This window comes from Coregonus clupeaformis, unplaced genomic scaffold, assembly GCF_020615455.1.
Source record: "Coregonus clupeaformis isolate EN_2021a unplaced genomic scaffold, ASM2061545v1 scaf1159, whole genome shotgun sequence".
Taxonomy (NCBI): Eukaryota; Metazoa; Chordata; class Actinopteri; order Salmoniformes; family Salmonidae; genus Coregonus; species Coregonus clupeaformis.
The window spans coordinates 19,964-38,592 of record NW_025534613.1 but is presented as its reverse complement, the minus strand read 5'-3'; the positions used below and the strand labels follow the sequence as shown (position 1 = coordinate 38,592).

The following is an 18,629-nucleotide window of genomic DNA, read 5'->3' as shown; positions in this document are numbered from 1 at the left end:
AATGTGAACGTTACAACACAAACCTAAAGCGCAAGAGGGCGCTATGACTCTCCATTCCCATTCACTGTTGACGACAGGAGGACCCAATTCCCACTTGCTGATGAAAGAGAAGAGTAATTTAAAGATGGCGGAGTGCATGGCAGCACGTTTGGCCGCGCAAGAGGAGCAGATAAAGCTCCTCACTCGGGAATTTAGCATCTTACGAGACGGGCTAAATGGTGGTCCAGACGTAGCCAGCATTCTCGCCAGTTCTCCGGAGCTGGAGAACTTACGGAGCGAGAATGAGAAGCTCAAATTTCGTCTCGTGCACCTCCGCCGGGGTCTCCAGGAAGAGCTCGCGAGGGAGGGACAGGGCAAGGGGGGCACAAACAAAGGCCAGGAGAAAACAGGGAAAGAACAACAACAACAACCAAAGAACCGCAATGCTGATAATAATAAGGTAGCTAGCTAACCACCTTAGTGCATGTATAATTGTGTGGTTGTTGTATGTGGCATATAGCTTGCTGTCCTAGTCCAGCTAGTAGTAGCCTAGGCAGCCTATAGTGTTCGCTAGATAGTGCAGATGGTGAGTGGGCATATACATTATCCAGCCATCTGCCAGATAATAATAGGGTTGTCGCTAGCTTCCATGGCCACAAAGTAATAATTATGCCTAAACCCCTCCCATTTCTACAATTTATCTTATTAACATTTTATTTTAAACCTAAACACACTGCCAACCTTATGCCTAACCCTCCCCTGCCCTATGGTCTCGAAATAGGTTGACAGCTCTGTGTGTAGTCCACTGAACATGCTTATGGAATATCATATGGATATAAGACCACAGTTCTTTCTTGTGGTTTACACTAAGTTGAACGTCAATGACAATATTTGCATGTTTTTGTTCACCTATAAATCAAACCTTTGATTTTGCACATCTGTGCAGGCAGCAACTCATGAGACCAAACCTGCTGCTCATAAGAACAACAAGAAGGAGAAGCCAGAGAACAACAAGAAAGAGAAGCCAGAGAACAACAAGAAAGAGAAGCCAGAGAAGGCACAGGGAGGAGGGGGCGGTGGCAGAGAGGTAATAATTAGGAACATTACCTCCTGAAGGTCCAATATCCCATCCATCTATTCTAGAATTCTCATGCATGCAATCAAGCTTCCCTTCAAAGTTGTGCAATATCTTTACCAATAGCCAAATAATTCCCCCCAGTTGCTTTCCCTAAGTTCCTATAAATCACCATGTTACTCTTTCCAGCTGAAACCGTGGCCTGGCTACATCTCGGAGCGCATGCAGCTGTATGAGGAGCTGAAAAAGGAGAGTGATGCCCTGCTGGCCAGGAGAGCTGCAGACAGCCAGCCCATCACTGTGGAGCTGCCAGATGGACGCAGGGTGGAGGGTCAGGCCTGGGTCACTACCCCCTACCAGCTGGCCTGTGGCATCAGGTGAGGGATCTGGAGCTTATCTTGGACCATGATATCCCGGTCCCATATCTTTTTGTGCTGTGCAGTCAACTCCTATGGCCATTGTCATGGCAAAAACGGCAGCATAGACAAACCTGGGACCAGGTTAGGAGGACCATCATGTTACTGGGAGACATCAGTTGCACCCTCTGTCTTTGCCATTGTTTGTATCAGCACATGAGAACTATGTGGTGATGGTGGTATATCGTATTTCTCTCAGTCAGGGCCTGGCTGACAATGCAGTGATTTCCCGGGTGAACGGGGACCTGTGGGACCTGGACAGACCTCTGGAGAAGAGCTGCTCACTGGAGATCCTGCGCTTTGACAATGACGATGCCCAGGCTGTGAGTATAATGTGCCCTTTGGGCTATCGTACTCTCTAATCTCTATAGTCTTTGTTCTTGGAGGTAGTAACAGAGATGTTTCCGCTCCTTGTTTCAGGTATACTGGCACTCCAGTGCTCACATCCTTGGTGAGGCCATGGAGCGTTTCTATGGAGGCTGTCTGTGTTATGGACCACCCATTGAGAATGGCTTCTACTATGACATGTTCCTCGATGGACCCCAGTAAGCATCTATCATTGTTAAGAAAAAAACAGGCTTCCAGTCTCCTTTATAAAATAATGAGCAGAAATGATACAGAGCTGGTGTAGTGAGTAGCCAATGACATGTGTTGTTACTGAGGGTTCTGTTTGACCTGTGTCCTGTCCTGGCCAGGGGGGTTTCGAGTACAGAGTTTGACTACCTGGAGGCACTGTGCAAGGCTGTGGTGAAGGAGAAACAGCCCTTCGAGAGGCTGGAGGTCAGCAAGGAGACCCTACTGAAGATGTTCAAGGTGAGAGGAGAGGACCGCTACACTGCACTACATTGGCATCTCTCCACCCTTTGGTGAAAGATTGTAGCTCGATTATATAATGTGTTATAGATGTTTCTTATTCATTGGGGTTGTGAGTAGATGGGCAGCAATTGGTATCTATTTTTTTCCAATCTGTTTGCGTCCATATTTTCAGTACAACAAATTCAAGTGTCGCATTCTGAATGAGAAAGTCACCACACCACTACAACAGTCTACAGGTAAGCAGCTCATGATGTTTAGTTGTAAATGACACATCACAGAATATTATTTGGTGTACGGCAAATATTCAGAAGACGGATTTATCATGTTGGTGAATTTGAAGAACAGAAATAGGACAGCACTCCGGTAAATAAACTTCAATTGAAATTTGTACTGCCGCACAAACGTTTCGTGTATGAGCCCTTCAGCGTGCAAGGCAATGGCAATCAATGTCACAACAACAAGACCACACAGGTGGGCATAATTATAAATTCAGTCAGTTTTGGCCCAATCAAGAGATCCCAGCAGAGGGAGCTGTGGGGGAAACATGACAATCAAATAAAGATCTATAGACACACAATACAAATACATTGTCATTACCTAAATGTTTTGCCTATTTATAACCTACTACAAAAAAACAAGAAAAATAACATTCCTCATTAAGGCCTGCTGGGGCAAGAGTGGTCAAGCGGTCTATCCAATATGTCTGTCTTTGGAGAAGTAATTCATCCCTCGCTCCTCCCCTACGTGGCGCTTTCACCAATTCAATGACCATATAACGTAATGCACTTAGTTCATGTTTATGGCTATTGAAATTCCTGTCAACGGGTGATTTTATTTTTTCATCATGGTTGCGAATGGAGCTCTTATGTTCACATATCCTTGTCTTAAGTTTATGTTTGGTCTTGCCCACATAATAAAAGTTACAGGGACACTTAAGGAGATATACAACATATTGTGTTACATGTTATTCTACCTCAGACCTTTATCCTCTCACTGGAATGGGGATGGATAAGAGAGTTCCCTCTGATCAGTTGTGACAAGGGAAATTGCCATCAGGAATGATAGACATTAAATCCAATGCTTTTTTCTTAGGCAAATCTGACTGTACTAAACAATCCTGCAAATCTGACTGTACTAAACAATCCTGTAAATTTGAGTGTCTCTTATAGCAAAACCTCAGGAGGGATTCAGACGCTTTACCAAAGCTGGGGTCGCTGTGTAATATATGCCAATGTTTATTAACCACTTCCTTGATCGACCTCGAAATGGGACTGTAGGTGGACACCAAAGTTAAGAGGAAGGAGAGGGATTCCTTTGACGTGGTTGCAGTAATGCAGTCCACTGAGTTTGTCTTACTCTCAAGGGAATTGTCCAATAATTCTTCTTTATACCCTCTTGTTTTGAATCGTTCACATAAATCTTTGGCATGTACATCAAATTATAAATCATAAAACAAATGCGCCTAATGCGAAGGAGTTGGCTATATGGTAAACTATTTCTTTAATGAATTTGAAGACACTCACTGGTCCCTGCCCTGCTAAAATTAGTTATCCACTATTTTAGATGTGGGCCTTTGATTGACCTGTGTCGTGGGCCCCACGTAAGACACACAGGAAAGATTAAAGCATTGAAGATCTACAAGGTATGTGAAGCACGCAGACAGACCACAATATCCAATCACTTCTTCAGCTGAAAAACTATGTCACAGTATCTCCTCTCCGCTCCATTCCTTTCCTGTAATATCGACAGAACTCTTCTACGTACTGGGAGGGCCGCTCGGACATGGAGACCCTGCAGCGTATCTACGGCATCTCCTTCCCAGACTCCAAGATGCTGAAGGAGTGGGAACGCTTTCAGGAGGAGGCTAGGAACAGAGACCATCGGAAGATTGGAAAGGTCAGTCCTCACAGTGGGGGAGTCACTTTGGGAGTTGATTGAGGAAGACTATTAGTGGGATCAGGTGTTTGGGTTTCTTCTGCACTGATATCTAAACACAGCCATTGAAAGAGACCCTCAATTAATATAAGGATATAATATGTTCGTATATACTGAACAAATATATAAACGCAACATGCAACAATTTCAAAAGATTTGGCTGAATTACAGTTCATATAAGGAAATCAGTCAATTTAAATAAATAATTCATTAGGCCCTAATCTATGGATTTCACATGACTGGGCAGTGACGCAGCCATGGGTGGGCCTGGGAGGGCATAGGTCCACCCACTTGTGAGCCAGGCCAACCCAATGGGAGCCAGGCCCAGCCAATCAGAATGTGTTTTATCCCACAAAAGGGCATTGTTACAGACAGGGATCTTTTATTTCAACTCACGAAACATGGGACCAGCACTTTACATGTTGCTTTTATATTTTTGTTCAGTGTATTTTAGTGGTCAGTTTTATCCAAAGTGACTTACAGAACTGTCAACATTGAAAGTAACACCACTCTAATTTACTCTATTTTACAGACAGACCTATAAAGGCGTCAGCAAGCTTCAGTTCGGCGATCCGAACGAGTGTGCTCGCATACTCCCTTAAATACCTTTTGCTTGGAAAAAAGTGGAAATAGTACTGTTTGGCCATTTTGAGATGCCGTAGCCAGTATACACTTCCTAAAAAAAGTCTGAATTAATCTAAAATAACTCAAGAACTCTGAAGAATCCCTAAAGTTGACCACTCACGGACGAAGGGGCGTATACTTTGGCTCCCAAACTTCGTCTGGCCTCGAAAAAATGTGTGCCCGAACAGCCCAAAAAATACTTTCCGAAATCCAAAACGAACAAAAACATCAAGACACAATGTCTTCATAATATATGCACAAACTCTTCTGAACTGTTTCGACTGGGAAGTATGAGGACGCTTTAAGCACTGCGTGCTTAGTGTTGTTGCTTGGTTGTCCCTGTAGGGGGTGCTGTGTGTCTAACTGCATGTTGTATCAGTGAGTCATGCTATGTGAGCTCCAGCTGGTCCTCAGGCAGGCTGGATCTATCCTCCCTGTGGGAGACACAGATGGCAGCAGCCCCACGGCCAAGCCACAACTGATTAAAACACAACACTGATCTCTATATTAAACCATGGACTCACTGCTGCTTTTATTTTCATTGTTGTTAACCAGGGGGACAAAGTCTAAAGTTATTTCTGAACATGTTACTCCTATGATGGTGTGATCCTATTCATTTAGAAGTAGAGGAAACGTCTGTGGGTGTCATTCATGGACAGATTTGCTATCGTTTGATTTAACATGTTCCCCACAGAGAGGAAGCTGCCTCACTATCTGTAACTGTCAATATCTGTGAAGTCATGAAGCTTCCTCTCTGTTTGTCTCTACTGTACGACAGGAACAGGAACTGTTTTTCTTCCATGACCTGAGCCCTGGCAGCTGCTTCTTCCTCCCGCGTGGAGCCTACCTGTACAACACACTCACTGACTTCATCAGGGTAAGACAAGACCAACCAGCCTCAACCACCTACACCTGATCCTAGCCAAAAGGCAGAGAAGCAATCCGTTCAGCTTCTGCCAAGAAACTACAATACCCACCTGTAGAATTCACTATTACAGCATGTTCATGTACTACTTTGGTACTTTATAACCATAGTAACCATTAGAATGCTGAAGTTCAGTACCACTCAGTCATGCTGTGATCTGGTGACTGTACTGTGCAGGAGGAGTACTGTAGAAGAGGTTTCCAGGAGGTGGCCTCTCCTAACATCTATAACAGTAAGCTGTGGGAGACTTCTGGCCACTGGCAGCACTACAGCGACAACATGTTCTCCTTCCCAGTGGAGCAGGACATCTTTGCACTGAAGCCCATGAACTGTCCTGGACACTGGTAGGTACATTGGTTTGTTATTGGGCCGATTTCCCGGACACATATTAAGCCTGGTCCTGGACTAAAAACCAACTCCGTGGCCTTGTGGTTAGAGTGTCCGCCCTGAGAATGGAGGGTTGGGAGTTCAATCCCCGGTCGAGTCATACCAAAGACCCAATGTGTCTGCTTGGAACTCAGCATTAAGGAGATAGATTGGGGGTAAGGCCCTGCAATAGTCTAGCGTCCTCTCCAGGGGGTGTACTTATACATCATGCTGCAGAAACAGGAGATGCAAGGCCACTTGCTTGCTTACTTACTTACTGGACTAAAAACCATGCTCAATGGAGAATATCCACTGAAATAACTTTTTACTCCAGGACTAGGCTTAATCTTTGTCTGGGAAACAGGCCCTTCCTATATGTTATTGGTTAATATGAAAGTATGATGGTTTATAAGGAAGGGACTTTCAAAGCATTTATGTAACCTTAACTCCTCCCATTGCTTCAACGGCATATCTTATCATCCATCACCCTCTCTTTCCGTCCACCTTCTCCTGGATCCTCCCATCCTCTTCTTCCTCAGTCTGATGTTCAGCCACAGGCCTCGGTCGTGGAGGGAGCTGCCTCTGAGACTGGCTGATTTCGGGGTGCTCCATAGGAATGAGCTTTCAGGGACACTGACCGGCCTTACGAGGGTGCGCCGCTTCCAACAGGATGATGCTCACATCTTCTGCACAATGGAACAGGTAGGTGACCAGACCAGCTATGGCTATTGAAGAGGAACATCTTATTAAAGTAGCTAGGTACCAGGGTTGTGGTCAATTCCATTTCAATTCAGGAAGTAAATAGACATTTTTGTTCCAATTTTCCTCATTGCTTCTTGAAATGGAATTGACCCCAACCCTGCTGGGTACTTAACCTCCTTGCCATTCAGATGACCCTCTGTATTCCCTTGCTCTCTCCTGCAGATTGAGTCTGAGATGAAGGGCTGTCTGGACTTCCTCCGCTGTGTCTACGATGTCTTTGGCTTCTCTTTCCAGCTGCACCTCTCAACCCGTCCAGAGAAGTACCTAGGAGATATCGCTGTCTGGAACCAGGCTGAGAAGGTAGAATTAAACATGCGTGCGTGTCCATTAAATATTCCTGAAATGTCACATAAAAAAACATCATTTAAAGAAAGAATGACTCTCACGAAATGACCCAGAATATATTTTAAATGTATGTTAATTGATTCCCTCTATTTGAAAGCAACTGGAAAACAGCCTGAATGAGTTTGGGGAGCCATGGAAACTAAACCCCGGAGACGGTGCTTTCTATGGACCCAAGGTTTGTATTACAACCACTGATATTTCCTTGCTATATATTTTCTTCACCCCTTCAATTAAATAAGGTCTAGAATGATCAGGAAATCAATGTAATTAAATGTTTGTAGCTATTATAGCCATCTATTTCCCTGATAGATATTGCATTCCCCCTTCAATTAAGTAAGGTCTAAAACTCTCAGGAAGTAATACTTTTGTTGTGCCATTTCAGATTGACATTAAGATCAAAGATGCTATTGGCCGGTATCATCAATGTGCAACCATTCAGCTGGACTTCCAGCTTCCCATCCGCTTTAACCTGACCTTTGTGGGGTGAGTGAGTCACCTAATCAAACTAGTCGTGACACAATGCTGAGTCTGTATCCTGTTATAGGAGGCAAGATTAGTCAGTAATCCCTCCTTCAATACGAGTTCTCACCTGAACACTTTGTACTAGAAAGTTGATTTAAAAGTCCTTAAAATAAAAAAAATTCAAGTAGTTTTTTAATGAGGTAGAGAACATTATGAAGCTCTATAAACAACTGTATAAATTATATTCATAAAGGTCATACCAGTCACACTTTTTTATCTCAATGAGACTAACCTTTACAAATAAAGGTTGAATAAATGTTTAAATAAGTAGTTGTAATTGAACATGAAGTGGTGCTGTGACTGATAGTGATGTTTAATCCTGTTAACCCTGTGACAGGAAGGAGGGGGATGACAAAGCGAGGCCTGTCATCATCCACCGGGCCATTCTAGGCTCTGTGGAGAGGATGATAGCCATCCTCACTGAGAACTACGCAGGGAAATGGTGAGTAGCAAAGAGGACCAATTAATTTGTTGAGTGTTACATAAGATGCAATCATAGACTGAAAAATCAGTCATGTATATAGATGTTTTTTCTGCTCTTAAATGTCTTAATTATGTGTGTGTGTGTGTATGTATGTATGTATGTATGTGCGTGTGTATGTATGTATGTATGTATATATATATATATATATATATATATACAGTGGGGAAAAAAAGTATTTAGTCAGTCACCAATTGTGCAAGTTCTCCCACTTAAAAAGATGAGAGAGGCCTGTAATTTTCATCATAGGTACACATCAACTATGACAGACAAAATGAGAAAAAATATTCCAGAAAATCACATTGTAGGATTTTTAATGAATTTATTTGCAAATTATGGTGGAAAATAAGTATTTGGTCAACAACAAAAGTTTCTCAATACTTTGTTATATACCATTTGTTGGCAATGACACAGGTCAAACGTTTTCTGTAAGTCTTCACAAGGTTTTCACAAACTGTTGCTGGTATTTTGGCCCATTCATCCATGCAGTTCTCCTCTAGAGCAGTGAGGTTTTGGGGCTGTCGCTGGGCAACATGGACTTTCAACTCCCTCCAAAGATTTTCTATGGGGTTGAGATCTGGAGACTGGCTAGGCCACTCCAGGACCTTGAAATGCTTCTTACGAAGCCACTCCTTCGTTGCCCGGGCGGTGTGTTTGGGATCATTGTCATGCTGAAAGACCCAGCCACGTTTCATCTTCAATGCCCTTGCTGATGGAAGGAGGTTTTCACTCAAAATCTCACGATACATGGCCCCATTCATTCTTTCCTTTACACGGATCAGTCGTCCTGGTCCCTTTGCAGAAAAACAGCCCCAAAGCATGATGTTTCCACCCCCCATGCTTCACAGTAGGTATGGTGTTCTTTGGATGCAACTCAGCATTCTTTGTCCTCCAAACACGACGAGTTGAGTTTTTACCAAAAAGTTATATTTTGGTTTCATCTGACCATATGACATTCTCCCAATCCTCTTCTGGATCATCCAAATGCACTCTAGCAAACTTCAGACGGGCCTGGACATGTACTGGCTTAAGCAGGGGGACACGTCTGGCACTGCAGGATTTGAGTCACTGGCGCGTAGTGTGTTACTGATGGTAGGCTTTGTTACTTTGGTCCCAGCTCTCTGCAGGTCATTCACTAGGTCCCCCGTGTGGTTCTGGGATTTTTGCTCACTGTTCTTGTGATCATTTTGACCCCACGGGGTGAGATCTTGCGTGGAGCCCCAGATCGAGGGAGATTATCAGTGGTCTTGTATGTCTTCCATTTCCTAATAATTGCTCCCACAGTTGATTTCTTCAAACCAAGCTGCTTACCTATTGCAGATGCAGTCTTCCCAGCCTGGTGCAGGTCTACAATTTTGTTTCTGGTGTCCTTTGACAGCTCTTTGGTCTTGGCCATAGTGGAGTTTGGAGTGTGACTGTTTGAGGTTGTGGACAGGTGTCTTTTATACTGATAACAAGTTCAAACAGGTGCCATTAATACAGGTAACGAGTGGAGGACAGAGGAGCCTCTTAAAGAAGAAGTTACAGGTCTGTGAGAGCCAGAAATCTTGCTTGTTTGTAGGTGACCAAATACTTATTTTCCACCATCATTTGCAAATAAATTAATTAAAAATCCTACAATGTGATTTTCTGGATTTTTTTTTCTCATTTTGTCTATAATAGTTGACGTGTACCTATGATGAAAATTACAGGCCTCTCTCATCTTTTTAAGTGGGAGAACTTGCACAATTGGTGGCTGACTAAATACTTTTTTTCCCCACTGTATATATATATATATATATATATACACACACACACACACACAGTGGGGAGAACAAGTATTTGATACACTGCCTTTGATACACTGCCGATTTTGCAGGTTTTCCTACTTACAAAGCATGTAGAGGTCTGTAATTTTTATCATAGGTACACTTCAACTGTGAGAGACGGAATCTAAAAAAATCCAGAAAATCACATTGTATGATTTTTAAGTAATTAATTTGCATTTTATTGCATGACATAAGTATTTGATCACCTACCAACCAGTACGAATTCTGGCTCTCACAGACCTGTTAGTTTTTCTTAAAGAAGCCCTCCTGTTCTCCACTCATTACCTGTATTAACTGCACCTGTTTGAACTTGTTACCTGTATAAAAGACACCTGTCCAAAAATTGTAGACCTGCACAAGGCTGGGATGGGCTACAGGACAATAGGCAAGCAGCTTGGTGAGAAGGCAACAACTGTTGGCGCAATTATTAGAAAATGGAAGAAGTTCAAGATGACGGTCAATCACCCTCGGTCTGGGGCTCCATGCAAGATCTCACCTCGTGGGACATCAATGATCATGAGGAAGGTGAGGGATCAGCCCAGAACTACACGGCAGGACCTGGTCAATGACCTGAAGAGAGCTGGGACCACAGTCTCAAAGAAAACCATTAGTAACACACTACGCCGTCATGGATTAAAATCCTGCAGCGCACGCAAGGTCCCCCTGCTCAAGCCAGCGCATGTCCAGGCCCATCTGAAGTTTGCCAATGACCATCTGGATGATCCAGAGGAGGAATGGGAGAAGGTAATGTGGTCTGATGAGACAAAAATATAGCTTTTTGGTCTAAACTCCACTCGCCGTGTTTGGAGGAAGAAGAAGGATGAGTACAACCCCAAGAACACCATCCCAACCGTGAAGCATGGAGTTGGAAACATCATTCTTTGGGGATGCTTTTCTGCAAAGGGGACAGGACGACTGCACCGTATTGAGGGGAGGATGGATGGGGCCATGTATCGCGAGATCTTGGCCAACAACCTCCTTCCCTCAGTAAGAGCATTGAAGATGGGTCGTGGCTGGGTCTTCCAGCATGACAAAGACCCGAAACACACAGCCAGGGCAACTAAGGAGTGGCTCCGTAAGAAGCATCTCAAGGTCCTGGAGTGGCCTAGCCATTCTCCAGACCTGAACCCAATAGAAAATCTTTGGAGGGAGCTGAAAGTCCGTATTGCCCAGCGACAGCCCCGAAACCTGAAGGATCTGGAGAAGGTCTGTATTGAGGAGTGGGCCAAAATCCCTGCTGCAGTGAGTGCAAACCTGGTCAAGACCTACAGGAAACGTATGATCTCTGTAATTGCAAACAAAGGTTTCTGTACCAAATATTAAGTTCTGCTTTTCTGATGTATCAAATACTTATGTCATGCAATAAAATGCAAATGAATTACTTCAAAATCATACAATGTGATTTTCTGGATTTTTGTTTTAGATTCTGTCTCTCACAGTTGAAGTGTACCTATGATAAAAATTACAGACCTCTACATGCTTTGTAAGTAGGAAAACCTGCAAAATCGGCAGGTTATCAAATACGTGTTCTCCCCACTGTATATAGTGTTTTGATTTGCTACTTATCCAGCCATAATGTTTCTTCTCCAGGCCCCTCTGGCTGTCCCCACGTCAGGTGATGTTTGTGCCTGTCAACCCTACCTGTGAAGAATATGCCAAGAGGGTAAGCCTTCTATCTCCCAAACTTGTCTTCCTTTCATATTTCTACAGTTTATGATCAGGGCCGGATTAAGAAATCATAGGCCCTTCCCGGTACACCATCATTTTCTGTGAACAAATCTGTGTACCAAGATGCAAATTTGATGCATGGTACATTTACTGTTGAAGAAAAGCGTCTTTATAGTAAAGCCATAATAACGTTTGCCATGTGGCATAGGCTACAGTTGAGCAGAGGCAGTTCCTCATCATTTACATGACAGAAGGCATTAGCTGAATCTTTTTTAATACCACACAAATGACTGAAATGAGTGGCTACTCTGACTGACAAATTGAGATCAATCTGGTCTTGAATTCAAACAAACAATAGCCCAGGCCAATGAAATGACAAACAGATTGTACGATATAAGGAGGAAATATATATACGGTATATATATATACACACACACACACAGTAGGCTACTAAATAACATTTCCAGTGGCACACTGACTCACCTAATGAAGATTAAACCATAAGCTACTCACTTCAAAAGGCAAACCGACAGCTGCAACCAATCATAGAAATATAATCCATAGATGGCAGTTCCCATTCAAGTCAGGACTGGCATCCATTGCTAGTGTAGCCATGAGTTTAACAGTCAAATTGCCAGGGTAAGAGGTTACAAAACCCTTCTATGGATTATATGTCTATGGCCACAATGAAACAAGCTGTATATTTGGTGTGCATGCTCCCAAACTGCAGCCTTTGTGACTGTAGGCATACCGGTAACTGCCAAAATAAAGGAAACATTTGAGTAAATGAGGAATACAAACTAAATGTTATGGTGTGGGGTGCAGTTTCATGGCATAATTTAGGTCCACTTGTAAAATCTATGGCAAGGTGCATTGAAGCTGTTCTGGCAGCTCGTGGTGGCCCAACACACTTTTAAGACACTTTGTGTTGGTGTTTCCTTTATTTTGGCAGATACCTGTATGTGCATGTGATAAATTAATCTGGTTAATTTGTATTAACTATTGATACGCTATGGTTAAATTATGCTCTGTGGTGTATTTTGAACATGCTGAGTGGGCTCCTGTGGTTGGATTAAAAAAAAAGTGTGTGTGTGTGTATATGTATGAGATATATATATATATATCATACACTGAACAAAAATATAAATGCAACAATTTAAAAGATTTTACAGAGTAACAGTTCAAATAAGGAAATCAGTCATTTCAAATAAAATCATTAGGCCCTAATCTATGGATTGCACATGACTGGGAATACAAATATGCATCTGTTGGTCGCAGATACAGTGCATTCGGAAAGTATTCAGACCCTTTGACTTTTTCCACATTTTGTTAGGATACAGCCTTTTATTCTAAAATGTATTTTAAAAAATGTCCCTCATCGATCTACACACAATACCCCATAATGACGAAGCGAAAACAGGTTTTTAGAAAGTTTTGCAAATGTATTAAAAATAAAACAGCAGATACCTTATTTACATAAGTATTCAGACTCTTTGCTATGAGACTCGAAATTGAGCTCAGGTGTATCCTGTTTCCATTGATCATCCTTGAGATGTTTCTACAACTTGATTGGAGTCCACCTGTGGTAAATTCAATTGATTGGACACGATTTGGAAAGGCACACAGCTGTCTATATAAGGTCCCACAGTTGACCGTGCATGTCAGAGCAAAAACCAAAAAGAGCAATCGGGGGAGAAGGGCCTTGGTCAGGGAGGTGACCAAGAACCCGACGGTCACTCTGACAGAGCTCCAGAGTTCGTCTGTGGAGATGGGAGAACCTTCCAGAAGGACAACTATCTCTGCAGCACTCCACCAATAAGGCCTTTATGGTAGAGTGGCCATACGGAAGCCACTCCTCAGTAAAAGGCACATGACAGCCCGCTTGGAGTTTGCCTAAAGGACTCATCACCATGAGAAAAAATATTCTCTGTTCTGATTAAACCAAGATTGAACTCTTTGGCCTGAGTGCCAAGCGTCACGTCAGGAGGAAACCTGGCACCATCCCTACAGTGAAGTGTGGTGGTGGCAGCATCATGTTGTGGGGATGTTTTTCAGCGGCACGGACTGGGAGACTAGTCAGGATCGAGGGAAAGCTGAACGGAGCAAAGTACAGAGAGATCCTTGATGAAAACCTGCTCCAGAGCTGTCAGGACCTCAGACTGGGGTGAAGATTCACCTTCCAACAGGACAATGACCCTAAGCACACAGCCAAGACAATGCAGGAGTGGCTTCGGGACAAGTCTCTGAATGCCCTTGAGTGGCCCAGCCAGAGCCCGGACTCGATCAAACATCTCTGGAGAGACCTGAAAATAGCTGTGCAGTGATGCTCCCCATCCAACCTGACAGAGCTTGATAGGATCTACAGACAAGAATGGGAGAAACTCCCAAAATACAGGTGTGCCACACTTGTCGCGTCATACCCAAGAAGACTTGAGGCTGTAATCGCTGCCAAAGGTGCTTCAACACTGAGTAAACGGTCTAAATACTTTTTAAAAAAAGTTTTTGCTTTGTCATTATGGGGTATTGTGTGTAAATTGATGGGGAGAAAAACAATTGAATCCTTTTTAGAATAAGGCTGTAACGTAACAAAGTGTGGAAAAAGTCAAGGGGTCTGAATAATTTCAGAATAAACTACCTTAAAAAAATTAAATAAAATATATAAATAAACACACTGCTCAAAAAAATAAAGGAAACACTAAAATAACACATCCTAGATCTGAATGAATGAAATAATCTTATTAAATACTTTTTTCTTTACATAGTTGAATGTGCTGACAACAAAATCACACAAAAATTATCAATGGAAATCAAATTTTTCAATCCATGGAGGTCTGGATTTGGAGTCACCCTCAAAATTAAAGTGGAAAACCACACTACAGGCTGATCCAACTTTGATGTAATGTCCTTAAAACAAGTCAAAATTAGGCTCAGTAGTGTGTGTGGCCTCCATGTGCCTGTATGACCTCCCTACAACGCCTGGGCATGCTCCTGATGAGGTGGCGGATGGTCTCCTGAGGGATCTCCTCCCAGACCTGGACTAAAGCATCCGCCAACTCCTGGACAGTCTGTGGTGCAACGTGGCGTTGGTGGATGGAGCGAGACATGATGTCCCAGATGTGCTCAATTGGATTCATGTCTGGGGAACGGGCGGGCCAGTCCATAGCATCAATGCCTTCCTCTTGCAGGAACTGCTGACACACTCCAGCCACATGAGGTCTAGCATTGTCTTGCATTAGGAGGAACCCAGGGCCAACCGCCCGCTTGGTCTCACAAGGGGTCTGAGGAACTCATCTCGGTACCTAGTGGCAGTCAGGCTACCTCTGGCGAGCACATGGAGGGCTGTGCGGCCCCCCAAAGAAATGCCACCCCACACCATGACTGACCCACCGCCAAACCGGTCATGCTGGAGGATGTTGCAGGCAGCAGAACGTTCTCCACGGCGTCTCCAGACTCTGTCACGTCTGTCACATGTGCTCAGTGTGAACCTGCTTTCATCTGTGAAGAACACAGGGCGCCAGTGGCGAATTTGCCAATCTTGGTGTTCTCTGGCAAATGCCAAACGTCCTGCACGGTGTTGGGCTGTAAGCTGTAGGAACTGAGAAGTGGTCTGTGGTCACCACCTGCAAAACCAGTCCTTTATTGGGGGTGTCTTGCTAATTGCCTATAATTTCCACCTGTTGTCTATTCCATTTGCACAACACCATGTGAAATGTATTGTCAATCAGTGTTGCTTCCTAAGTGGACAGTTTGATTTCACAGAAGTGTGATTGGCTTGGAGTTACATTGTGTTGTTTAAGTGTTTCCTTAATTTTTTTGAGCAGTGTATATTTAAAAAAAGCAGTGAATCTGAAAACTAGTCAGTATCTGCTGTGACCACCATTTGCCTCATCCAGTGCGACACATCTCCTTCGCATAGAGTTAATCAGGCTGTTGATTGTGGCCTGTGGAATGTTCTCCCAATCCTCTTCAATGGCTGTGTGAAGTTGCTGGATATTGGCGGGAACTAGAACACGCTGTCGTACACGTTGATCCAGAGCATCCCAAACATTCTCTATGGGTGACATGTCTGGTGAGTATGCAGGCCATGGAAGAACTGGTAAATGTTCAGCTTCCAGGAATTGTGTACAGATCCTTGAGACATGGGGCCGTGCATTATCACGCTGAAACATGAGGTGATGGTGGCGGATGAAGGGCACGATAGTGCAAATTTTTTGTCCATTAAAATAACATCAAATTGATCAGAAATACAGTGTAGACATCGTTAATGTTGTAAATGGCTATTGTAGCTGGAAACGGCAGATTTTTTTTATGGAATATCTACATAGGCGTACAGAGGCCCATTATCAGCAACCATCAGTCCTGTGTTCCAATGGCACGTTGTGTTTGCAGTCTATTCTTGTTCTGGCTTCATTAAATAGTACCCGCAAAACACCAGCCTCAACATCAACAGTGAAGAGGTGACTCCGGGATGCTGACCTTCTAGGCAGAGTTGCAAAGAAAAAGCCATATCTCAGACTGACCAATAAAAATTAAAGATTAAGATGGGCAGTCTGAGAGATGGCTTTTTCTTTGCAACTCTGCCTAGAAGGTCAGCATCCCGGAGTCGCCTCTTCACTGTTGACGTTGAGGCTGGTGTTTTGCGGGTACTATTTAATGAAGCTGCCAGTTGAGGACCTGTGAGGCGTCTGTTTCTCAAACTAGACACTCTAATGTATTTGTCCTCTTGCTCAGTTGTGCACCGGGGCCTCCCACTCCTCTTTCTATTCTGGTTAGAGCCAGTTTGTGCTGTTCTGTGAAGGGAGTAGTACACAGCGTTGTACGAGATCTTCAGTTTCTTGGCAATTTCTCGCATGGAATAGCCTTCATTTCTCAGAACAAGAATAGACTGACGAGTTTCAGAAGAAAGTTATTTGTTTCTGGCCATTTTGAGCCTGTAATCGAACCCACAGTTGCAGATACTCAACTAGTCTCAAGAAGGCCAGTTTTATTGCTTCTTTAATCAGCACAACAGTTTTCAGCTGTGCTAACATAATTGCAAAAGGGTTTTCTAATGATCAATTTGCCTTTTAAAATGCTCAACTTGAATTAGCAAACACAACGTGCCATTGGAACACAGGACTGATGGTTGCTGATAATGGGCCTCTGTACGCCTATGTAGATATTCCATTAAAAATCAGCCGTTTCCAGCTACAATAGCCATTTACAACATTAACATTGTCCACACTGTATTTCTGATCAATTTGATGTTATTTTAATGGACAAAAAAATTGCTTTTCTTTTGAAAACAAGGACATTTCTAAGTGACCCCAAACTTTTGAATGGTAGTGTATATACAGTATATTTTCTTTTTGGTAAAAAATTAAATAATAATTTGCTTCCTCTTGGGCCCCCCATGGGCCTGGACCCCGGGGCTTCAGCCCCGGTAAGCCCCTGCATGAAGCTGGCCCCGTTCATGATGCTGCACATTCATCATTCCTTGAAAGTCTGTGTTTATCATGATATAAACTTACATGTCTGTTGCTAGTTCCATTTGATCAGTTAATCTTCCAGTCATTTTTGATGAATTTGTATTTACTGAGTGTTAATTCTGTCCTTCAGATGTGTAAACAGTTTGTGGAGGCCGGATTCATGGCAGACGCTGATCTTGACTCCAGTTGCCTCCTAAACAAAAAGATCCGCAACGCCCAGTTATCCCAGTACAACTTCATCCTGGGTAAGAATAGTTTGTATAGTAGATTTTTTTTAGCCATTCATATATTCATGATGCCTTTTACTATCACAATGTTGTTTGCTAGTAAACCTCAAATATTTTCATTTTTCTTCCACTGATAAAAACAACATGACTGTACTCATCACTACTGAAATGTTGTTGTTGAAAATGTGAATGTGTTAGGGCAGCTGTGTTTGCTGTGATTTGGCAGTGTGGTGACTGTGAGCTTCTCTATGTGCTTTGTGTCTTGGCAGTGGTCGGTGAGAAAGAGAAGCTGACTAACAGCGTGAACGTACGTACGAGGGACAACAAGGTTCATGGAGAGCTGTCCGTCTCTGAGGTGCTGGCTCGCCTGACCCTGTTGAAAGAGTCACGCTGCCGGAACGCTGAGGAGGAGTTCTGAGGAAAGGCAGGGTGACCACATGGTTCCCAGAAGACGACAAAATGTTTAATGCCAGATAGAATTCTGTGGTTTTCTCTGTCACAATAGATGAACAAAAGGGACATTTTGTGAATGCAAAGAGGTCTGTGTGGGAAGGATAGACATGGAAAGGGGTAGATTAAATGTATTGACATGTTTGAAAAATATACAATATTTTCTACTCACTCACTTGAAACTGACAGAGCCTTTCTGTATTTGGAGTAGTTGAATATGTATCTTTCTTTGATTGTCTAATCAGTTTGAAAGAATAGTGTCAGAAAGTAAGAATGTATTTGGTACAGTACTGCAGGGTTTCTCAAACTCGGCCCTGGTGTTCCACATTTTGGTTTTTGCCCTAGCACCACACAGCTGATTGGTTATTTGAATCACCTGTGTAGTGCTAGGGCAAAAAACTAAACTTGCACCCATGGGAAACCCTGCAGTAGTGTATGAAAGACCATGCAAGAGCAGTTTTTTTTTTTCAACACTAATCTGAAGGATAGAATGTGGATGAAGGAAGATGTCATGATAAGATTATTTATTGGGTTGAGGTTGAAAGAAGGTTGCAATGTAAAACAAAGGACACTTTCTGGAAATATTAAATACAATCATGAAGTAGCTCTCTCCTCTTGTTGGATTGTATCTTGGAATAAAATATTGACTCAACGTTTTACCTCCCCTTCATTATCTTATTGTTCATTGGAGATGCAAGTAACTACTATCATTATTCATCTGACAAAAAAAACATTTGACCCTCGATTTGCTCTTGAATAATC

At 43.0% G+C, this 18,629-nt stretch overlaps 1 protein-coding gene across 1 annotated transcript; it reads left to right on the top strand.

The window, feature by feature from the left end:
• The first annotated feature begins 84 nt into the window (after positions 1–84).
• tars3 (threonyl-tRNA synthetase 3) lies at positions 85–18,519 on the top strand. The gene is given in 20 exon segments (XM_041899222.2): positions 85–439; positions 926–1,066; positions 1,244–1,431; positions 1,670–1,793; positions 1,891–2,015; positions 2,166–2,283; positions 2,459–2,504; positions 2,507–2,522; positions 3,850–3,928; positions 4,036–4,182; positions 5,624–5,722; positions 5,948–6,114; positions 6,676–6,838; positions 7,061–7,198; positions 7,341–7,418; positions 7,626–7,726; positions 8,103–8,207; positions 11,645–11,717; positions 17,321–17,435; positions 17,687–18,519. Coding segments are annotated over 20 exon segments (2,511 nt in total). The 5' UTR covers positions 85–100; the 3' UTR covers positions 17,836–18,519.
• Positions 18,520–18,629: the final 110 nt, after the last annotated feature.